Source organism: Mesoplodon mirus (assembly GCF_964341445.2).
Source record: "Mesoplodon mirus genome assembly, chromosome: 4".
Classification (NCBI taxonomy): domain Eukaryota; kingdom Metazoa; phylum Chordata; class Mammalia; order Artiodactyla; family Ziphiidae; genus Mesoplodon; species Mesoplodon mirus.
Window position 1 is genome coordinate 29,864,458 of NC_138979.1, and position 23,682 is coordinate 29,888,139.

Genomic DNA, 23,682 nt, shown 5'->3' on the forward strand with positions numbered 1-23,682 from the left:
GTAAACTGTAATATGTGAGATGAAAAATACACTGGATGGAATCAATGGCAGAAGAAAAGATTAGTGAACTTGAACAGATAGAAACTTTCCAAAATGAAACATGAAAAAATTATTTTTTAATGGAAAGTGTGTCAGTGAAATCTGGGGAAACTTCAAGGGACTTAGTATACATATAATAGGAGTTCCCATGAAAGAGGAAAAAGAAGAGTGCAGTCTAGAAAAAAATACATGAAGAAATATATCAAATTTGATGGAACTATAAACCCACAAATCCCACTGCTCTAATGTAACATGAAGGAAACTGCTTAACTAAATTGCCCAAAACCAGTGATACAGGGAAAATCTTAAAAGCAGACAGATGAAAAAAAAAAGTTACAGAGGAACAGTGATGAGAATGACATCAGACTTCTCATCAGAAATGTAAGCAAAGAGACAGTGGAAAACAGCTTTTAAATACTAAAAGAAAAATACTGTCGGGGCTTCCCTGGTGGCGCAGTGGTTGAGAGTCCGCCTGCCGATGCAGAGGACACGGGTTCGTGCCCCTATCCGGGAAGATCCCACGTGCCGCGGAGCGCCTGGGCCCGTGAGCCATGGCCGCTGAGCCTGCGCATCCAGAGCCTGTGCTCCGCAACGGGAGAGGCCACAACAGTGAGAGGCCCATGTACTCCAAAAAAAAAAAAAAAAAATACTGTCAACCTAGAATTTCATAGTAGTCAATGGAAATATCTTTCAAGAGCAAACTTGAAATAAAAACTTCTTTTAGCCATAGAAAAGCTGAGAATCAGCTACTAGCAGGCCCACAGAGCAAGAAATATTAAAGGAAATCCTTTAGGCAGAAGGGAAATGGTACCAGTTTGAAATCTGGGTCTATACAAAAGAATGAATAATGCTGGAAACGGCAAGTGCATAGGTAAACGTATAAGACTTTTTCTTATTAAGTCTCTTTAGAAGGTAATTCACTGCCTTTACAAAACTTGTAATATACTGTAGGGTTTATATCATCTATAAAAGTCAACTGATGACAGCCCAGAGTTTGGGAGGGAAAAATGGAAGTATCCTATCATAAGGTTCTTCCAACATGTGCATTGGTATAATATCACTTGAAGGTAGACTGGAAAATTAAAGATGTATGCTATAAGCCATAAAATAACCACTAAAATTAGAAAAACAAAGAGTTGTAGCTAATAAGCCAACAGAGGAGAGAGAATGGATCTATAAAAGAAGGCAGAGAAAAGGTGGGGGGGATAGATGGGATGAATTATAAACAACAAAAAATAGATTTAAACATAATCACATCAATAATAAATATAAATTCTCTACCCCTTCATTTAAGATGCAGAGATCATGAGGTTGGATTTTTAAAAAGCAAGACCCAGTTATGTATAGCCTAAAACAAACATGGTTTAAAAATAAAGACACAGGGCCTCCCTGGTGGCGCAGTGGTTGAGAGTCCGCCTGCCGATGCAGGGGATACGGGTTCGTGCCCCGGTCTGGGAGGATCCCATATGCCGCGGAGCGGCTGGGCCCGTGAGCCATGGCCGCTGGGCCTGCGCGTCCGGAGCCTGTGCTCCGCAACAGGAGAGGCCACAACAGTGAGAGGCCCGCATACCGCAAAAAGAAAAAAAATAAATAAATAAAAAATAAAGACACAAATAGATTAAAGGTATAAGCGTGGAAAAGTTGCACCATACTAGTGCTTATCAAAAGAAAGCTGAAATCTCAGTTAAAATAGTGAAAAGATCATTATTAATACACAGATCTGCTAGGAGGACCAAAGAATGTGCCTTGGGGTCATGCAGGCAGAAACACTGCTTAAAGTTCAGCGGGGAGGAGCCCACTGATGAACCACTTTCCTGTGCCCATACCCTGCTGGAATCCAGTCCTGCAGAGCTGCCTCCTATGCCCCCAGTTATGGGAAACTCCCTCAACTCCTCAAACACCAGCACAGTAGATATGCCAATGTCAGTACTCTGGAACTGTGTCTTTATATCACGTTTCTGCTTAGAATTTGCTATTTAGGCTTAAGGAGTTATGTGCTAATACTAGATTGTACTAATGCTATAGTATGTGAGTTGCTGAATAGAAAAGTACCACTCAGCCGAGGTGTTCAGATAAGTACTGTGTTGAATTGGCTGTGCTGTGTTTGGTATGTGAGTCTGTATATCTACAGCTGAGATTTAAGTATAACTCATTTGTTCAATAAGTGCTTAATACCTAACTGATACACTTTTATGACAATAAGAAAAAATGATTTTTACTGTATGTCCATATGTAACTTTTTATTATACAACTGAACATTAAAGTTAATCCTCTTTTCTGATTAATATAACTTGCAGTTTCAAACATGTTTCGTCTTCATTTCTGATAAACTTTGGTTGGAATAGACAGCTTTGCTTTCTTGCTGGTCCCTTCTGGAAGTATTCCATTATCTTTAAATACTTAAGAGCATACTCCTTAGTTAAAGGAACTCCAGCTTGCATTCTTGGGCAAAGTAAAGATTTTGTTAAATATGCACTCCCTACTATTTATCTTGAAATCTCAGAGTTTTCTACCTTAAGGTTTTTGAAACTTGGAAACACCTGTACATTAACTCTTTGTTCATGTCTCCCTCATTAGTCAGTAGACCGATTTTGCTCCAGATGTTATCTCCTCCGCACATTTACAAGATAGGAAACTCATTCCCAGTCATGTGTATTTTTTTTTCTGAGATACTACTTTGAGTCCTTATTTTTAAATATTGTGAATTAGAATAATTTAGAGAGAGAACATGGATTTAGTTTTGTTCCAATTAATGTTTGGGATTCAAAGAATCATGAGAGAAATTATTTAAATTATTGCATTCAGCTTGAAGAGACCCAGTGAAAGTCGTGTGTGCCTTCCAGGTGCACACACCTTTCCTGGCCCTCTTCTCTTTCCTTGAGTCCTGCCTCAGTTTTCCAAACATAGAGATGCTGAGAGAAAGCAGTAGCCATGGTTACCACAGTGAAGGAAGTCTCAGAGAGAAGGATGGAATCGTAATTTTAAAATCTGGAACCATTGCTTTTTTTTTTTAATAGATTTGCTCCAAGTTGAGTGATGATAGTTTTTCAGTCTGGCCTTTTTTATTCACAAATTGCAGCCTCAGGAAACCGAGTGAAGAGCTCCTTCTTTGTTGCTGCTTCTGTTGTCTCTGGAGCCCATCTAGTGACTGTGATCACGGGGTCAGGACCGCACCCAAGGGAGAACTTGGCCCTGTTCTCGTCTTCTAGGAGTGTTTGGGAAAGACACCGGGTCAGCCAGGGAATACACAACATCAGAGAAGTTTGCCCATGTTGCTTTCTGGAGTCTTTCCCCCATGGGTATAGATGCTTTAACAGGGGTAGAGGTGGGCACCAAAACCGTGGAAGACAAGAGGGAAATGGAGGCAGCGTCTCTGAGGACAGAGCTGAGGGTGAAGCAGGGTGCTCACTGGGGGGTCCCTCCCCGCACTGCTGAGCTAGACCACCTAGGAGCCCAAGGTTTGATTCATGCTTCACTCGTACTCTGACCTCTTTTCTTATCCTAATCTTGTAGGTGAGTAGGGCTAGACACCCTGATTTTAGATCCACAAACTTCCAGGCTCCCCTTCATTGTTGTAGTAAGAAACTTGAAACTGTTTCAATGTGGAACACTTGACAGATTTGGCCAATAAAATTCATACTCCCCACTTTCTAGGAAAAGAAAAGAAACTAGAGAAAGGTACCATAAAATCAAAACCCACTGACCATATGTATTAAAAGCAATTACTCAGGTCCACCTTCCCGCGGCTAGTCATCTGTTACTCTCCTCTGTTGCTCTGTGGATATGTGGACATCTTTTTAGATTTTTTTTAACCTTTAATGGTACAGTGATTGATTTTAACGACTTCCATATTTGACATTGTTTTTGATCTTCTTTTTACTTTGTTCCCTGCTTTTTGCATTTTCCTCCCCACCCCTCTCTCTTCTTCATCCCACTTTTACTGTTGGGTTGTTTGTTTATGTGTCTGCGTGTGTCCTGGATTTTCGGTGTCTGTTGGTCTGGTGTCCTCACCTCTCCTCTGCTCCCACCTCCTGCTGCTGTAGCCCCACCGGCTGTGGAAGCTGGCTGAGAAGGTAGGGATTTCCCGCTCATCCACACCAGTGCCTGCTAACCACCACCGTCTCGTCAGCTCCCAGCAGTGGGCAGACTAGGAGTTGAGTGCAGAGATGGGCTGGGCTTCTAGACCCGTGGTCAGGAGGGCTGACGGCCAGCGCGGTGTCACTTCTCAGATCTTGTCAGACGTCTCGCGTTTGTGACAAACGCTGTGCCTCCATTTATACCATCAGTTTGGGGTCATCTCCATTTTATTTCATTTTCCACTTCTAGTGACCTGTTTTCTGACTTGTTTGTTTTTAATTGGCCTCTTATGGTTATGTGCTTTGCATTACTCAGACCACAAACCGCTTCTCCACTCAGCGCTGGTCTGTAACACGGCTCCCTCAAGCAGTCACAGATCAGCGAGGGCGCCGTGGCCACACGGCAGTGCAGCTCCTCCTCCAGGCTGATTGCATGTGCTTTCTCTGTGGGGAGGATTATCGGGGGTCCAGTATGGTACAACGAAGGTGTCTTTATTTTTATCTTTTTCTTATATTTAAACGTGCCTTTGGTATAAGATTAAGATTCTCTCATGAAGAATTTTAGTTGTAGTTCTTCAAATAAATTCTGAGAGGCTCCCTTATTTTTTGGCAGATTTTTCTTAGGTTCTGTCTTTTTCTACCCAAGGTATTGCATTACTTTCCCAATAAATGTATGTAGAATTTTGGTTTGTAATGTAGCTTTAATGCCATTGCTCTTACATGAGCAGAGATCACTGTTCAGAAGTCAACTCAGCATATATTTTGAAGAGATTTATGATGCCAAGGTAAGGTTTCTGGACCCTGTGTTAAATGAATAGTTCAGAACACAGGGTGCTGCCCAGATGACCAGTGGTAAACACACAATCTCCCTGACTTATGTCCTGGGCAAAAATGGCCTCCCGCATTGGAGGAAAACCAAGGCACAATTAGAACTAGAAGGAACAAGGTCATTATCTTTTATCTCTTCTTCCTTAATCTGTCAGCTCATGTCACGTGTTCTACTTCAATATCTTGAGCCCTAAAAATACACCTTTTGGGATGCATGTGGTGAAAATCTCTCAGCAAATGATTCCTCACGTCCTCAGCGACCTGCTTTTGCCAAATGCTGCCTCTGTAGTTTCAGCCTTCTTTTATTTGGCAGGATGCCCCTTTTCTTTCTAATTTTCATAAATGTGATTGACAGTCAAGCTGTGTAAAAGTCCAGTATTATCTTAATAAGGTGTTCCTTTCGGCGTTGGGTTATCAGTTGAGAGGTGTGGTTTTAGTGCTTTTGGGTTTTGTTCAGACTTTGCCAGAGAAATGCTCCCTAGCCAGTAGGAAGCACAGACCCAGCTCCTCCAAGGCAAACTCATGCTAACCTCACTGTGTCCTTGCTTGCAGGGAACCTCGGGGCCCGATCCCACCACCGTCTACGTGGACATGAGAGCTCTGAGACACGACAGGTATTGTGATTTTGTCTTCTTGGTGCCTGGCATGCAGGGTTCCTTCTAGAAGGAGGAGGAGTACAGAATCATCTGCTCCAAACAAGGTGGTTCCTTGAGTGAGCTTTCACAGCTCTCCACATTCACTGCATGAGGTACCCAGTAGAGCAACCAAATTCTTGTTTTCAGACACAAATGACAACAGTTGGCCCAGAGCCGTTGCAACCAGAGTTGCTTTTTCTCACAGTCTGCCCAGAAGACTTGGTCCTTTACTTGAACACTCTAGTCAGGCACCATTTTGCACCTGATAAAATATCAACACTGCCCACATTTCTTTACATGAATTGAAAATTTGTGTCCAGGCATTTCCATGAAAAACTAAAATATAAGTCAGGTGACCTTTCTGTGCAGCTTCCTAAGCAACCTTGAGCAAGAACGAAAGGGGGTGTTGCTGGTGAGTGCTTGTGAGTTCACCTTGAGGGAGGGAAGGTGGAGACAAGATGAGGAATCTTTAGCAGAACTGCTCCCAAAGGGGTCCCTCCTGACATGCGTGAGGGGGAAGAGAGAATTCTATCATTTTCCTGTAGACTTCCCCATTGATGAGGTCATTTCTTTGGGGTAGTTGTGGAGATGCCCATTCATTGATGTTTCTATGACGTGTTAATAGTAAGCGTGAACTCTAGTAGAAGGTGTCCTTTTGTAAATTACTAGAGGTGCTTGTGGACGCGTTGTGAGGGCCAGATACTGGGCTGCTATCTGCATGTCCTCACGTGGTGCCTACTGACGTGTGCATTGTGCTCACAACACCTGGGAGAGCAGAGTGAAAGTTGTGGGTGGGAAACCAGGAGCCCCCGGCCTGGTCTGGCTGAGCGTGTTCTTCCATGATACTGAGTCCCGTGTGTGAGTGAGTGTGTCAGGGGCAGAGCTGCAGGGGCTGAGAAGGGGCCGAGGTGCCATGCAGGCTCAGGTATCCTGGGGAATGCCAGCCCCCACTCACACCAGGGGTTCCCAGCCAGGTGCTTGTACCCCCAGCGGACGAGTTGCCATGTTGCCATGTCTGATTAGCGTAATTTGGGGAGTGTTACTGCTGGTATGTGGGGGGACGGAGGCCAGGGATGCAGCTAAACATCCTACAGTGCACAAGACAGACTCCTGCCGCACAGCAAATGACCAGAATGGCAGCAGTGCCGAGACTAAGAAACGCTGCATTCACCTAAACACATCACACTTAGAGGTGCTTCCCGGCCCCTGTAACCCTCATTTTAGACCCTGCTATTCACAGGGAATCACAGGATACAGCCCATCTGGTGGCAGAGAGAACCACTGGCCCACCAAGGGCATACGGGCCCACTAGAGCAGAGCTCCGTCCAGAACATTTTCAAAATGCAGACACGTAGCTCTGAAGAGATTAAGTAACAGTGTTTCAGGGGCATAAATTCCAAATACAACTTCTGGGCTTTAAAAAGGAATCTGCTTTACTCCCTATAAAAATTATTTGAAAAAAACTTTATAACTTCAGAAGGTGAACAACAGCTCATCAAAGAATCGCCGTTTGAGTAATATTTATGCAGTTCTGTCTGTGACCTGACCCTCAAAACACATGAAGATCAAATTTGTAAGACCATTTAGATAAAAACTGCTGATCTTTGGGGCCTAAGAGGGTAGGTTACAGTCTGAAACGGACTTACAAGAATAGTAATCAGGAAAGGACAGTTGGTCCCATTGTGTGTTAAAAATCTCCTGGAGTACCAGGGATGGTTGGGAGTGGGGTTCAGGGAGTTTTCTTTCCTGGAAAAGGAAAGAAATCTAGAAACTCCTTTCTAACAGCTTTGTGACCTACCTTCTTAACTATCTTCAGTGTGGCAAATCTTCCTATTGAGAAAAGTTGTGATTTAGGAAAAGTGAAATTGGAACCCGTACAGTGTATCATGGTAAAGTAATAAAAGTCCAGTATCAGATTGATTTCACTGTTCTAGAAAGAGCCAGGAGACCTGAGTCATAGTAGGAGTTTCTTTTCCTAATCTTTTGACCTTGGGAAGTCTGTATCCTTTTAAGTGACACTTTTGTCCTAATCTGTAAAATAATCTCTTATACATACATTTCCTGACTTGGTCATTCAAAACTGAAGTAAAAGTGCTTTGTGAACTGGAAATTGCTATGCAGTCATACGTTAGTGACACTGTCAGGAATGTCATCCACCTTTACAATTAAGGGTAACATTGCTCAGTGTCAGAGGGATCCCACACCCGCCCTGTCCAGGCCTCATGAGAAAGTCTCAGAGTTGTACCCGCCTCTGTCCCTGTGGCGCTCTCCAGGCTCACATTTCACATTCTCAGCTTTGTCCTGCATCAGAGGACAGGCATGGCTGTGAGCTGAGGGGCTGTCAGACACCAGAAACACGTGCACTGGACTTGTCCCTTCCTCGTCTTCGTCAGGATTTGACTTAAGAAACCGAAGCAAAGTCCTGCCCTTGAACGTGGTTTTCTGTTGGTTTCTGTCCCTGGAGGCACCCTCTCGCAGTCACAGCAGGGAGCCTTGCTCCCTGGGCTGGCTTGGTGCTGCCATACGCAGCTCCTCCAAGCTGAGGTCCTGCCACACGCCCGGGCTCATCGCCGCTCTCTCCTGCTGGGCCCCTTCTTCTGAAGGGGGCAGAAACCCAAATAGGTGTCTTACGTTAAGGAATAATTACCGTGTCCCTTCCTGGAAGGCACTGTCCTCCCCCTGCTGCCCAGGGACATGGGAGACTCGGCCCAGGGCCACCCCGGACGCAGGAATGCCATGCACACTCGTCCTGGCTGCCCAGTGCACACCGCTGGGCCCTGTCAGCTCCTCTTCCTGTGTGTCTGGGCTGGCCGCTGGGCAGTCCGGCACCCCTGTCCTCTTGACCTGCTCTGTCAGGACATGCCCACGCTGGGCTCTTGTCCGTGGTTCTGAAGTGACTGGCTCCTGACAGCAGCTGTGGCGCTGCCAGCCCTCCTGTGGGGAAGGTGCTGTGGTTTCCTGGTTGTGGCTCATCTCCAGAGCCACTGGGTTTCGGTGTGTGGGCAGGCGCAGTCCCGGGGGGAGAGAGCCTCCCCACCCAACCCCGTGGTGCCAGCCTGGGAAGGTCTCCTACTGAGTTTCCTGTATTTCTGTGAGTCACTCGCCCTCCTGTGTGTGCTGCCTGTGTGTGTGTAGCTCCCAGCTCTTTCAAAAGACACATCTCTGTCTCCTCCTGTAAGGGGTGGTTTTCTCTTTGCTCTGTGGATATTTTTAAGTGGAGGAACGGCCACCCGTGTGGCATTTGCTGGCAGGACAGGACCACCCCTGAGTGATTCCAGCGCCCCTTTCCTGCTTGCCTGTGAATCGCTGACAGCACCGTTTCATACTGACCAGAGAAGAAATTCTTTGTTCTGTCCTTACGTTTGCCCTCCGTGCTTGCCCAGGCCCCTGCCACCACTCAGCAGCCCAGCCAGGAGGCCGTGAGGAAGTTCTTAGTGGTAGGGTTTCCCACATTTCAGGTGACATCCCATTTGCCTGCCTTTCTCAGAGGCTTCAGCTCAGCAGGGAGGGTCAGGAGACAAGATAAACTCCTAAACTCCGAGAGCAGGGGAGGCCTGCTGGCCAGAGAGGCAGAGACCGGCCAGTGTGCGTGGCCAGCAGTCCCACTGCTGAAGGAGGACCAGGCCATGGACTCAGTCCCCATGTTGGCAGGAACCTTGGGGTCTAAGGGGAGGAGAAGCACAACGTCTGGGCTCCAGTCGCAGGCCAGGGCACTTGCTCCCACTCTTGGCTCAAGTGGCCTGGTTCCATTCATGACACCAGGTGCCCCGCTCAGAAGTCACCCCTGTCATAGTGCCACGGCTAGAGCTACCTGAGTGGTGGCTGTAAGTGGACAAACAGCAGAGCATAGCTTATCCAGAACAGCCCTCATTTTTGGCAAAGGTTTTGCTCCCTTCCCTTGCCTGATGGTGTGGCCTTTGTAGGACACCCAGCCTGCTCGCTGGCCAGCTGCCCCGCCCATAGCAGCAGCCAGACTAGGTGGGCTGAGCCAGCCGTTACCTCGGCCCCTTTCTCTTTCATTCTTTCCCTCTTTCCTCACCCCTGCTTCTGCCCACTCATAATCTTCCCAGCCAATTTGGCCTCTTTCTTTATTGCTTTCTCCATCTGTAACCAGTTGCCAATATCCAGACTCCACAGCTGGCCAGCCAGCACTTGGACACAGGCTTCTTCTCACTTAACCTAACTACTCAAATTGGCCTAGTTTAGTTCAGTGTAACAGACTGCAGCCTCCTGACCCAGCAGGCTATAAAAAGTTATCATTCCCAGCACTGATATTTCCTGCAAGCATCACATCTGTCTGAAAGCTGCTACAGGTGAAGTTCCATAGATTCTTAGTGCTCTAATGCTAACTTTTAATTATAACCCACCCTAAATTAGCATAATGCTGCCTGGGTCCTAGAAGAGTTTTAGTCCCTTTTAATTCTGTCTTAATGCAGCCAGTAGTTTATTTTTGAAGGATGACATCATTAAGCCTATTGGCATACAGGCAGACCTCAGAGATTCTGTGGGTTTGATTCCAGACCACCACAGTAAAGGGAAAATCACAATAAAGCAAGTCGCACGAATTTTTTGGTTTCCCAATGCATATAAAAGTTATGTTTACACTATAGTCGATTAAGTGTGCAATAGCATTGTGTCTGAAAAAACAAAGTGTACATACCTTAATTTTAAAATATTTTGTTGCTAATAAATGCTTACCGTCATCTGAGCCTTCAGTGGGTTATAATCTTTTTGCTGGTGGAGGGTCTCAGTGTGGCTGGCTGCTGACTGAACAGGGTGGTCCTTACTGAAGGTTGGGGCGGCTGTGGCAGTTTCTTAAAATAGGACAGACATGAAGTTCGCCACATTAACTGACTCGTCAGGAACGATTTCTCTGTAACACGTAATGCTGATGATAGCATTTTACCCACAGAGGAACTTCTTTCCAAATTTGGATCAATCTTCTCCAACCCTGCCCCTGTTTTATCTACTAAGTTTATGCCATATTCTAAATCCTCTGTTGTCATTCCAACAATCTTCACAGAATCTTCACCAGGGTAGATTCCATCTCAAGAAACCACTTTCTTTGCTCATCCATAAAGTAACTCTTCATCTGTCCAAGTTTTCTCATGAGATTGCAGAAATTCAGTCACATCTCAGGCTCTACTTCTAATTCTAGTTCTTTTGCTGTTTCTACCACATCTGCAGTTACTTCTTCCGCTGAAATCTTGAACCCCTCAAAGTCGTCCAGGAGGGTTGAAATCAACTTCTTCTGAACTCCTGTTAATGTTGATATTTTGGCCTCTTCCCATGAATCATGAATATACTTAATGGCATCTAGAATAGTAAATCCTTTCCCGAAGGTTTTCAATTACCTTTGCCCAGATCCATCAGGGAAATCACTATCTATGGAAGCTATATGGCCTTATAAAATGTATTTCTTAAATAATAAGAATTAAAAGTCAAAATTAGTACTTGATCCAGGGACTGTAGAATGGATATCATGTTAGCAGACATGAAAACAACCTGTATCTCATTGTCCATTTCCATCAGAGCCCTTGAGTGACCAGATGCATTGTCAATGAGCAGTAGTGTTTTGAAAGGAGTTTTTTTTCCTGAGCACATCTCAACAGTGGGCTTAAAATATTCAGTAAACCATGTTGTAACCAGATGTGCTCTCATCTAGGCTTTGTTGTTCCATTTACAGAGCACAGGCAGAGTAGATTTAGCATAATTCTTACAGGCCTTAGGATTTTCAGAATGGTAGATGACCATTGGCTCAACTTCAAGTCACCAGGTGTTGTAGCCCCTAACAAGAGTCATCCTGTCCTTTGAAGCTTTGAAGCCAGGCATTGGCCTCTCCTCTCTTGCTATGAAAGTCCTAGATGGCATCTTCTTCCAATAGAAGGCTGTTCAATCTACACTGAAAATCTTTTGTTCGGTGGAGCCACCTTCATGAATGATCTTAGCTAGATCTTCTGGATAACTTGCTGCAGCTTCTTCATCAGCACTTGCTGCTTCACCTTTACCTTTATGTAATGGAAAAGGCTTCTTTCCTTAAACCTCAGGAACCAACCTCTGCTAGCTTCTAACTTTCTTCTGCAGCTTCCTCACCTCTCTTAGCCTTCATAGAGTTCGAGAGAGTCAGGGCCTTGCTTTGGGTTAGGCTTTGGCTTAAGGAAATACTGTGGCTATTTTGATCTTCTATCCAGACCACTAAAACTTTCTCCATATCAGCAATAAGACTGTTTCATATGTTCACTTTTAATTTCCTTCAAGAACTTTCCCTTGGCATATACAACTTGGCTAGCTATCTGGTGGTGCAAAGAGGCCTAGCTTTCAGCCCATCTTAGCTTTTGACCTGCCTTCCTCACCAAGCTTAATCATTTCTACTGTTTCATTTAAAGTGAGAAATGCGTGACTTTTCCTTGAGAAGAATGTCACTTGAACACTAAGGCCATTGTAGGGTTATTAATTGGCCTAATTTCAGTATCATTGTGTCTCAGGGAATAAGGAGGGGGAGAAAGATGGGGAATGGCCAGTCAGTGGAGCAGTCAGAACACACAGCATTTATTAAGTTCACCATCTTATAAGGGCAAATTCGTGGCACCCCAAAACAATTAAAATAGTAACATCAAAGATCACAGATCATCATAATAAATGCAATAGTAATAATGAAAAAGTTTGAAATATTACAAGAATTACTACCATAATGTGACAGAGACATGAAGTGAGCAAATGCTGTTGGACAAATGACACTGATAGACTTGCTTGATGCAGGGTTGCCACAAACCTTCAATTTGTAAAAAAAAAAAAAAAAAAAACACAGTATCTGCGAAGTGCAGTAAAGCAAACAAAGTGCAATAAAAGGAGGTGTGCCCACATTCTGGAAGGCTTAAGTAGTGTAAGATCTAGGTGGTTTTTCTTTGATAGCCCTCATCTCTTGCTGTCAGCATCAGGGTCTTCCTAGAGACAAATACCAAAGCACGCCAGAATTGCTGCAGTGACTTCTTCCACTCATTACCTCGTTGCTGCAGCTACTCAGGTACCTCCAGCCCTCCCAGGGTCTCCCCTGCTCCTTTTGTCTGCAGCAACACGAGACACCACACCAAAGGCTAGCTGGAAGGCAGGGCATCCTTTGCCTGAAAGTAAGAGCTTTTCAGCTGCTTTTCAGAGGTCTGCAGCCCCAGGATGCCTGCCGGCACGGGAGCCCTACCCACACCCCTCTCCGTTGGGACCTTGTCTGTCTGCCCTCCTCCTGCTCATGTTGTCACCCGCGCCCTGGACCCTCACTCTGGGCGACCGGAGCAAAGCCTGCGAAGGAGCCCCTCCAAGGACTCTCAGGGTCCTTCCTTCATTGCCCATCCGCCTTCAGCAACACTTATCAGTTATGGGGGCAGATCTGTGCTGATACAAAGAATGGGTCATGCTGGTGAATTTGACAATCCCGCATTCCCTGGCCCCATCCTCCTGCTGACGCCCTCCTTGTTCTGCAGTCAAGCATCCCAGCAGGTTCCCCTTCACTCCGTTTTCCTTAAATAAAAGTTGCCTTTAGATGAATGATCAGCATCACAGTCTCAAAGTAACATGGAGAGATGTAAAACCAGTCATAGAATAGTTAAAATAACGCAGCTGGGAAGGACTTAGCGAGCTCAGGTTGTGACTGGCACCAAGGTCCTCCACCGTTTTAAGATTAAATCACCAGTGAATAGTTTTTAAATGGAAAATAGCTTCTTTTCTAAAATGAGCGTTTGCTGTCTGAACTGGCCGGTCCTCTCCAGTGTGCCTGTTTGAAGAGGTGGGTTCTGTGCTGCTGTGTCTGAGGTCCTGCCTGTGGTCTGCAGGGGCAGGGCCGTGAGTGTTTCAGGACCAGGCATCGCTGTCACAGGGGTGGCAGCTCTTTGAGGAATGCAGTTTAATCCTTATTCTTTCCCTTTTCTGCAAGTGCTACGTTGACCCCCGTTTACTTTAAATGCAGAATCGTTCCCAGTCATTTTTCGGGTTGGTATGTGGGACTGCATCTCCATTCTCCATGGCCTTTGTGGTGGCCCTCGCTGTATCCTCTCTACTATCGACTGCTTTTTCTTTGACTTCTAGACTATCTTTGCATTGGGTAATGCTCATCAGCAGAGTTAATGTCCCCCATCAAACTGCCAGACATTGACCAAGTGCTGGATGTGGAGGAAGGGAACCACTGATACAGAAAACACAGTAACACCTTCTGTTTCTCTTTGTAGAGTCCGTTTAGTAGAAAGAGGATCTCCTCATAGTTTGCCCCTAATGGAATCAGGAAAAGTAAGTATTGAAGGAAGGCGTATGCATGTCCATATAAACACGAGTGTCAGTTTATGGGCTTTGAAAATTCAAGAAATAGATGGTAGATTTTTTTTTTCCAAAAAAGTTTTCTTGAATGTAGTATATCAGGACTGGTTTTGGCCATGAGCACAGAAACTCAAAATGACAGTGTTTTAAATGAGTTAGGTTTTTTTCTCATGTAGAAGAAACCACCAGGGACCATGACATCTTATGTCTTGGCCTCCCCTCCCAAGGGTGCCTCAGGGTCTAGAGTGGTTTTTCCAGCTCCAGCCTTCCTTTGCACATTCCAGCCAGAGGAGGAGAAGCAGAAAAAAAGGCCAAAGGTGCAGACTGTAAGGACAGCTCCTCAGCTGCCTCACTCACACTTAAGTATCACTGGGCATTGTCGCCCACAGCTGAAAGGCAGGTTGGCAGCACTACATTGGTTTTGAATGTCTACGGGCCTGGCTAACAATTGGGGCTTGTTTACTGTGGAGCTGGACAAAGAATGGTTATCAGGGGACAGCTAGTCGTTCCTGCAACGATGGTTATTTTGTTTATAGAACTAAATGCAAGAAACATATTTAAACCTAATTGAGGATGTTTTTTTTTCTTTTTTGGCCCCAATCGTCAGATCTCTTCTCCATTTAACATAATTCTAAAAGCATATTGTTTTGGACCTTTTACAATCTGTGTCTACATGACTGCCCGTTAGAATTCTTGGTACTAAGTTGGCTCTAAGGTGGGACACAGCGCTACCCACACACCCAAGTCGGTCTGGCGGGCCGTTCATCAGACATGTTCCAGGAGCGTTCACCACAGATGTGTTGCCTTATCTCAACCGCACAGTGTTAATTAGCTGAACTGAGATGGGTTCTGTTCTAAATTTCCAGAATCAGCTTTTGCTTCATTACGTGGTTTCAGTGGAATGTGGAGCATTTCTGAGCTAAACGTCCGTTAAGAAGGAGGTGCTTCATATCGACATTGTACTAGAAGATGTTTACCAGCAGGAAAAGTGGGCGGTGTGGTGGAGGAGAGGGGCAGAGCCCCAGGCGTGGTGTCCTCGTGGCTCGGCAGATGCATGGCTGGTGACGGCCGTCTCTTCTGGACACCACAAAGCAGCTCCACTAAATCCTATTTTGCAAGCATTGAGCCTGTTAAATCATATCATTTATCATGTTTTTGTTCAAATTCTTAATTTTAGGATCACTAACACAGGCTCTGTCACTGTAATAATTACAATGAAATGTAATTGTTTTGCTGTAATTATATATGCTGTGGTATATAATTTTGATTTAAAGCGATTCACTTTCTAAACCATTTAATCAGGAAAATAGGCACATGGCATGAAAGCAAGGTCAAGGTTGATTGTGCAGTATCTACCTGTCTGTCCACTGATGAGACTCTTCTTTCCAACATAGATACTTCCAGGGGTTCGGATCATAATTGCCAATCCAGAAACAAAAGGACCGTTGGGAGACTCACACCTGGGTGAGGTGAGTTCTGGGGACTCACACCTGGGTGAGGTGAGGTACAGGGTGTCCATGAAAGTTCAGGATTACAAAGTGGGATTTCCTTAAGGGAGTATCATAGATTCTCTTCAAAAAGTTTAGAAAAGAGGAAACTTCATGTGAGTGGACTGAGTTTCCTTGTTTCCCAGCCCTTGGTTTGTCTTCCACGTGTTTGCTACCTTCACAGCAGGGAAGTCCTTCATTAGGGACACGATGGAGAACGTGCAGAGGGAATCTTGCGAACCCCAGAATCAACAGCACCAGCAGCTGTGGCAGGCGGGCTGGGGACACGGCAGGTGTTCATCTGGGTCAGGAAGTCACTTCCGCTCCCTTGTGTTGACGACGAACCTGGCCAGTGGCTCCCTGCCCGCCCCCTCATCCTGCACGCTGCTGGCTGCGTGTGGCTGCAGGAGACCCTTCCTGGGCCGTCATCCCCGCAGCTTGCCCTGCTCGGCTGGCCAGGTGTGCCCGCCTCTGCCTTACACTGTCCTTCTCTCTCCCTGATGGACTTGTTTCTTCTGACATGTCTGCCTCCCCTCCCCACCCCCCCGTTTTCCTCTCCAAGGCCAAGCCCACAGTGACCCTGTCCTGCCCTCTAGGACCCTCTTGCAGGTGCCACCCACTGTTCGGTCAGCTTCCCCCCTTCCTCTGACCCATTCTGGCCGCACAGAAAAGGCTGCCACAGCTGGCACCCGACCAGCACACCAGCCCCGCCACTCTCCTAGAGTGGTGCCCTGGGCACACGTGTGTACCTCATAAAGGGTTGAATAGTGATGAGGTGTGAGTCCTAACCACTGCTCACTCCCCAAACCCTTTTTCTTCTTGGACGGTTTTTGGCCCCTCACTCGTCTGTCTCTATGTGAAGATCAGACCTAGTCTGTGAGCTGCACAATATTTTAGGAATTTCCTTTAAATATGTCTAGGAATGAAATTGGGATGTAGCACCCGCCATCTCAGGCACCTGGAGATGCTCCCGGTGGGTGCTGTCCTCACAGCGGGCGGCCTTGCTTGGAGCTGAGCGGGTGTGCTGGGCGGAGGGGCAGGGACCACTGCACCCTGATGTTCTACTGGGAACATGTCTTAACAGAGATGGTTTTCCTTCCCCTCGCTCGACGGGGTGCCCTCCGTCTCTGGTCTGCTTCCTCGTTGCTCAGCAGGTGTGACTGAGGGCCTCTGGCTAGACCCCGGCTCCTCCGGGCCTCATCTGTGCAGACTTGATGGGCTCCTCTGCCTTGTCCCTGGCTCTGCTCAGCCCACGTGGTCGGCACCGTGTCAGCAGGTCTTTCCCATTTCCACACTCAGGCACTTTTGTCCCCCATTTTTTGATGTTACAATGCCTTTCCCTCCTAGAGTTCGTTTTGTGTTGTTTTGTGTTGTGTTATTTTATTACAATGTAATATTCCCAAAAGTATGCAAACCAAGTGAAAGGGAAAATAAATCACAAAGCTTTTTATCATTTTTCCAGCTTGCTTTTTAGAAACAGTCAGTGCATTTGAATAAATACAAGGAAACTCATACAACCTCGTTCATTTGATGTTTATTTCAAAAGCCCTCAATCCATCTGCTTTAATAGAATTCTCAACAGATGATGGCTTGGTTGTTTGCTCAGCCATGAGCTTGCTGTCATGCCTTCGTTTCAGTAAACTTTGTGACATCTGTGTCTCCCCAGAAACTGGAATCATCTTGTTTTTGCAGGGCAAGGACAGTTTCAATAGCACGGAATATAATCTATTGAACTGTAAAAGTAGCTTCTGCCCTGGAGATCATCTCAAGTTAACTTATCCAGTTATATTTTGCTTCCTTAACAGATCTGGGTTCACAGTGCCCACAATGCCAGTGGTTATTTCACTATTTACGGAGATGAATCCCTCCAGTCAGATCACTTCAACTCAAGATTAAGTTTTGGAGACACACAGACCGTCTGGGCACGAACAGGCTATTTGGGGTTCCTGCGGAGAACTGAACTCACTGATGCAAACGGAGGTGAGAGTCCCGACAGGCGGCACGAAGGTCCTCAGACCCCGGAAACCCGTCTGGGGTTTGGGATCCCAATCCCGGGAGAATGTGCATGCGTGCATGCTTGCTGCAAGCCAGCCTGGAAACAGCCAGGGGTGTGAGAGACTGCCAGCTCAGGGCAAGTGCATCCAGCAGTGGAAGCTGCATGTCACGTGCTCTGTGCTCCCATGTGAGCCAGGAACACATTTAAAACCAGGGGCCAGAGCCAGGTGCTGTGTTGTCCACAACGAGTGCCTGTAAGTGCAGCTCACAGACTTGTTGCCAACCTTGGAGCCACCAGCCCAGCCCAGGCCCTCCTGAAGCCCTGCTGCTCTCTTCCAGGGCGGGAGGCGCTGGCCTCGGGTACTCTGCATTTCTGCACCTGTCCAGCAGGCCTGCTGCCGCAAGGTGCCCGAGCGGAGCAGCAGCTCTGAGGGGCTGGCGCTGGGCATAGGTGTTACGCAGAACTAACATGTTAAGAGCCTGCCTGCTCTTAAGGTCTTTGCTGATCCTGGAATCCTTTCTCCACTCTTTATTTCACTAAAAACAGAGATAGGACTTGGGTATTACATAGAGATGGGGCCTGAGCTTTCTTGGTGAGGTCCTGCCAGACTCAAAGCCAGAAGTCAGCGAGCCTTCCTGACCCACCTGTCTGATGGGAGCTGTGCCAACCTGGCTGAACCAGCATGAATTTAGGGGAAAAGTACAAGATATTTTGGTGTTGCATTTTCAATTTGGGAAAATCATAGACTGTTTTACTTGAGGGTGCTATCTGGGGTTCCTTGAAGAACTAAGCTTAGCAACACCCAGGCCTACCAGGAGGCAGGGCAGGTCCCATCCTGCGGAGCCCGGGGGCTGGGACAGTGGGATACCCCACGGCAGCTGTGGTTAGAAGCCAGCAAGTAACTACCTCCATCTCATCTGACTTAAACTGGAGAAGATTTATTTTCTGGTATTTTATATGTCAGTCACTTCTCTCAAACTCACCGTGGTATGTTTACTAGTCTAAAGATTAAAGATGTCTCCTTGTTTTTAAGGAAAGATGGACAGACTGCATGTTGTCATTATCCCAAGGTTTGCACAGCTGATGAGAATAAATTTAACAATTACACGAGCTAAGGAAATTTTTGTTCATGAACATTCTCAGAAACTATGCTTCCTCTTCCCGCTCAGACGTGCTTGTAATAAGAGAGTTAAGAGCTCATATGCTGGCACCAGAGGGAACTGGGCATAACTTGGGCTGTGCTGGGTCCTCACCATGTGACTCCAGGGAGCAGGTCTGCTGGCCCGTGTCCCGGCAGTGCTGATGCTGCTGAGGGCTGTGTGATAACGCACTTGACGGCGTGTGGAGGCTACTCCTGTGGGATGAGGGGAGGGACGTGCAGGCGTGCGGCCAGCGCTGAGCCAGGCGGCACTTCCGCCTGCACCTTTTCCCTGAAAGCCTCGGGCTGCAGAGTTTCCCTGGTAGAAGGGAGACAGCATCTCCTGCTCAGTGATCTTTTCTTCGCATCTCTTTCGCATGCAGGGGTAGAGTCTTTTTTCTTTTTTAAGCGGCTTGAGCGGCATTGCGGTGAAGCTCACATGGTTTCCATTCCCTGTACAGAGCGCCACGACGCCCTCTACGTGGTGGGGGCCCTAGATGAGGCCATGGAGCTGCGCGGCATGAGGTATCACCCGATAGACATCGAGACCTCCGTCATCAGAGCCCACAAAAGCGTCACGGAATGGTGAGGAGGGGGCGGCAGCCCGAGGGCACAGGGTCCTGGGCGGAGTCAGCTTTCCAGGGTGAATGTGAGCCTCTGAAGAGCACTCCTATTGCAGAGTTGTTGCTTTTCCCGAGAGTGACATACAGATGGCTGGGCGGTGTTTCCAGGGAGCCGTTTATTATTTGGTGTTTTGTTAAGGAAGGCGTGATGTAGGGGAAATAGACTGTCCGTGGGAGCCTAAACGCAGCATGCCTGTGGGAAGACCTTAGGCTCCAGGAGAGGCCGCGTTTGCCAGCGTCACTGGGTTGTCAGTGACAAGTCACCCACCCCAGCCACCCTTGGGGGTGAGGGGCCTTGCAGGCCATGCTTCTCTCTGGCCGTTTGGTTGGCTGTGACGTGTGAGTGTGCCCAGATCACCGCCTGGCCTGGGGGCTGCAGCACTGACCACCTCCTCAGGGCCTTTACGTGGCATTTGAGAGTGAAAAGTGGCTTCAGCACCTTTGGCTGTAGGTCTGCTCATTCCCTTAGTCCCTGAACTGGCAGAGGCCCGATGGAGCCGGTCTGGAAGCTCAGGGCAGGAGCCCCAGGGGAGGCTTGTTCCAAAACCACTCGGGAGCAGTTTTCTCGGCAGGTGGGTTGGTCTGAGATTGTCGGCTGCCTCTTGTTAGCTGACGCAGGCTGGTGTTCTTGGCCACGCACTGCACTGCACAGAGGACTTGGCAGATACAAGAGTCGGGTGGACGGGAGCGCCTCGTCCCCACTTGGTGCCGCATTTCAGGGCGAGCAGTGACGGAGCCCGTCTGAAGCACAAGTCCTCCGCCTGCCAAAGCTGCCTGTCCACTCCTGTGTCGAGGAGGGCAGAAACCCCAGAAAGGTATCAGCCCAGAAACTGGCAGGGACCCACCTTAGTTTCCATCTAAATAGCTATAAATACCAATCACAGCCTTCCATTTTTGTATTTTTAAGAAAATAATTTTGACTGGCTCGTATTGCCTCCCTCGAGTATTTTCTATCTAGTTGAAAAGGTGCCGTTTCCACTTAAAAGTGTGTGGCAGGGGTGCCCCTCATGGGTTTCTCCTTTCTGTTCTGAGCATTGCTTAGATGCTGTGACGTGGAACAAAGCTGCGTTTTATTCCAAAGGGTTTCTCTCTGTTGGAGTCTGTGCAGCACAACTGTTCTGTTATTTCCCTCCCCCTTGCCTGTGGCCCCCCCCCGCAGGGTGCCCCCATCAGTCACTTCATGCAGAGAAAGAAGGATGTGATGCCAGGTCACACCTGTGACTGCCTCACTGAGTACGGTCCAGCCCCCCGACCCTCTCAGCCACTGCAGCCCCAGGAGAGCTCCGGCGGAAGGAGAGTAGCTGGCAGCAGCCCGCGGCCTCCTGGCAAACCCCCTCCCCAGTTAACTGTGGAGTCTGAGCTGGTCCTAATGCTGCGCCGTCGACTTCAAATGCCAGGATAAGATTGTCCCCAGCACACATCACAGTAGTCACATGGGATTCATGGACTCAAGGCGCGGCCCTTGTGGAGCGGTGCCTGGTGATGGGAGTTGTGCCCTGGGACTTGGCACTGGCACTCCTTCTCGGGAACAGCTCCCCACAAGTTTGTTCCCTCAGATGTACACGTTCATCACAAAGCAAAATCCAGAAGGAGGGGTCTGCTAAACACATTCTCCAACCCAGAAGGAGGGGTCTGCTAAACACATTCTCCAATGCTAAACACATTCTCCAATGTTTCCCTTTCATTTTCATGTATTCATTGGCCATACTGAACAAAATATTCATTTTTTCCTAATAGGCATACTCTATGCTTTCAGGAAACAACAGTGAATGTTCCCAGATACTTCCTGCCTCACAACTGAGATAGAACCTTCTCTGTGTCTGGCAAGAGAAAGATCCCCGCAGCCCACTGCAGGGCCCCAGAGCCTGGCCTGTCCTCCACGCAGCTCTGGTGGCCAGGGGCAGTGTATGTTAAGGTTCTTAAACAACCACGTTTTAAAAGCCCAATTATATGATGTTAAAGTGTAAAATACTGTTCTTAGGCTTTTACAAATTGGGCAGACAAAATACTCTGGGTGGCCCTCCTGTTGAAAGATCCAAAATAAGACACTTCTGGGTAAATCTCTGGAGTTCTCCTAGAATTACCTCACATGAGTCAGGTCTCACTGCATTGCCCTCATCCTAAACTCAGTACTTTAAACAGGAATCAGTTAATGTGCCCTGGGTCTGCAGTTGACCGCTGAGGTATCTGACCCCAGCGTGGCTGGAGCCCACAGGTCAGCTGGGCCAGGGCCTGGCAGCTCTTCTGCACATGTTTTTCATCCCCCTGGTGGCAGAGGCAAGTCAGGACCAGCCCCAGTGCCCCCGCTGTCCTAGCCTCAGCGACAAGCCCACGGACCATGTTGCAGGCTGACCCAATCACCTGGCGGGACAGACTCCACCCTTAGGGGTGCGTGGATCCAGGGAGCGCAGGGGCGCGGCTGCCACCACGAGAGCAGGTCGGTAGGAGGTGCGGATGACTGGAGTATGAGAGCCGGTCAGGGACCAACAGGCCTGAGGAGGCTTAGCGCCCAGGCAGGTCCACAAAGAACCCAGTGGAACGTCTGGAAAAGAAAACAAGATCGTTAAGTTCAAGCCCCGCTGTACAGTGATGCTTCTCTCTCTTCCAGTGCTGTGTTCACCTGGACAAACTTGCTGGTGGTTGTGGTTGAGCTCGACGGGTCCGAGCAGGAAGCCCTGGACCTGGTCCCCCTGGTGACCAACGTGGTCCTGGAGGAGCACTACCTGGTGGTGGGGGTGGTGGTGGTGGTGGACATCGGCGTCATCCCCATCAACTCCCGGGGGGAGAAGCAGCGCATGCACCTCCGCGACGGCTTCCTGGCCGACCAGCTGGACCCCATTTACGTGGCCTACAACATGTAGACGCTCCCAGAGGCGGGCCATCTGCTCAGTGTCGCGAGTGTGCAGACGCCAGGGCGAGTTCCCGAGCAGAGCTTTTGCCAAGTGGTGGGGAGGAGACTTTCCACTCGTCCTGATCGGCACGGGGATGAGACGAGAAATGTGAAGTTTGCTCAGAAGGACTTTGCGTTACTGCCTTCAGTTTGTTGGAAAAGCCCATTTCAAAAACTTTTTCTTTTTTTTTAATTATTGGATAAGTGCTTTCTTCGTAAATGTGGTATTTTGTTAAGCCAAAATAGCAATTAAAAAAATATTCTGCCCTCCAGATGGGTTCTTTTAAACAATTTATGTAGTGTGACAAAGAATTGTTTTCTCTGTTTTAATGTGTCATGAAATCTTAATGCCATGGACCTGCTACTAATTTAAGCCATTGCTGGAGCTCATCCTTTTAGGACAGTTTGTTGAGGTACGAGAAAACCTTCCAAATAGCACCTTCCAATTAGATTTTAGCAGCTTTCTTTGTCAGAAATGTGCTGAAGAAACAGGCTAATAATCGGCCTTTGAATTTTAGCATGGAATGAGAAGAAATTATAAATAAGGTGTATTTCGGCAATTACCTTGCAGATATCTTTGTACTAAACTAAAATGATAAAATAAGTTAACTTCTTATGTAATTATGTACAAAACGTTTAATTTATTTTGATCTCTTTAGAAGTATAACAGAGAAAACATTCAAGAATATTAAAGTCTTGTAATGTTTGCTAATATAAAAAGTGTTGTATTATCTTGCGTGGATAGCATCACAACAAATATATATATATGAAATATAAATTCACTAAGAACAAAGGAGATTTTAAAGTTTAAAACGCAGAACCTGTCACTTGCATGGCGTCCCCTCCACTGCACTGTAGATAGACTCTCGCCCGTTGCTGGTGTGCGCGGCCAGACAGCCAGCAGCACAGTCGGAACCTCTCCTCTGGAACCAGAGACCAGCAAGTGGCGCTGTCGCCTCAGAGGTGGCGGATCGGAGCTGGACGTGCACTTTTCCCTCTGCTGCGGGGTCTCGACGGATTGTCAGTGCCGCGTGCCCACCGCACTGCACGGCCTGGGGAGCAGCTGGCCCACAGCACGCGCTCTCTCGGCCGCAAGAATTCATTGCACAATGTTCCCATCATTTTTGTTCGTGTCACCTTTTTTTGGTCCTCGGTATGAAAAGGAATGTCGTTCTGTGGTCATTTGCAGCGGGTTGTGCTGACTCCCTCAGCGGCTTTAAGGGAAGAGACTCACCAGGAGGGGGTCGTGCCTGGAGAGCCGCCCCCGCTGCCGGGACAACAGAGCCACTGGCTGGGGCAGGAGGCCCCCACCTCCCCCCCCAACCCCCCCACCCCCATCACCGCACCTCCTGCGAGGACACGCTTCTGATTTCCATCTCTTGCTGCTGCTGCTGCTGCCGCCTCAAACGCCTTGGAACTCTCAGAGCTCCTCGCACACTCCCAGACTGAATCAGCCCGTCTGCGTCCAGCCAGGAAGAATTATCAGCTGTCCAAGCAAGATTCACTTTGTAATTGCCCCAGTGCGCCCCACGGGGGCTGTGTCAGGTCTGCATGACTAAGATTGCTGCTGGCGAGACTGAGACCCTTTCTGTGAGGTTGTCTTATCTGCCTTTGCTCTGTGTGCTGGCAGTGAGCCCTTTGCTACAAGAGAGTTTTGTTTGACTTCTGA

The 23,682-nt window shown here is 47.7% G+C and overlaps 1 protein-coding gene across 4 annotated transcripts in view; it reads left to right on the forward strand.

Moving 5' to 3' along the window:
* Positions 1 to 23,322, forward strand: part of DIP2C (disco interacting protein 2 homolog C) — a 359,412-nt gene extending 336,090 nt beyond the window's left edge. For all 4 annotated transcript variants that reach the window (XM_082617846.1, XM_082617847.1, XM_082617848.1 and 1 more), the window contains 6 exons: positions 5,496 to 5,557; positions 13,795 to 13,852; positions 15,274 to 15,348; positions 17,172 to 17,346; positions 18,962 to 19,085; positions 21,732 to 23,322. In XM_082617846.1, the coding sequence (XP_082473972.1) occupies positions 5,496 to 5,557; positions 13,795 to 13,852; positions 15,274 to 15,348; positions 17,172 to 17,346; positions 18,962 to 19,085; positions 21,732 to 21,984 (747 nt within the window). In that variant the 3' untranslated portion in view covers positions 21,985 to 23,322. The remainder of the gene's footprint in view (positions 1 to 5,495; positions 5,558 to 13,794; positions 13,853 to 15,273; positions 15,349 to 17,171; positions 17,347 to 18,961; positions 19,086 to 21,731) is intronic.
* Positions 23,323 to 23,682: the final 360 nt, after the last annotated feature.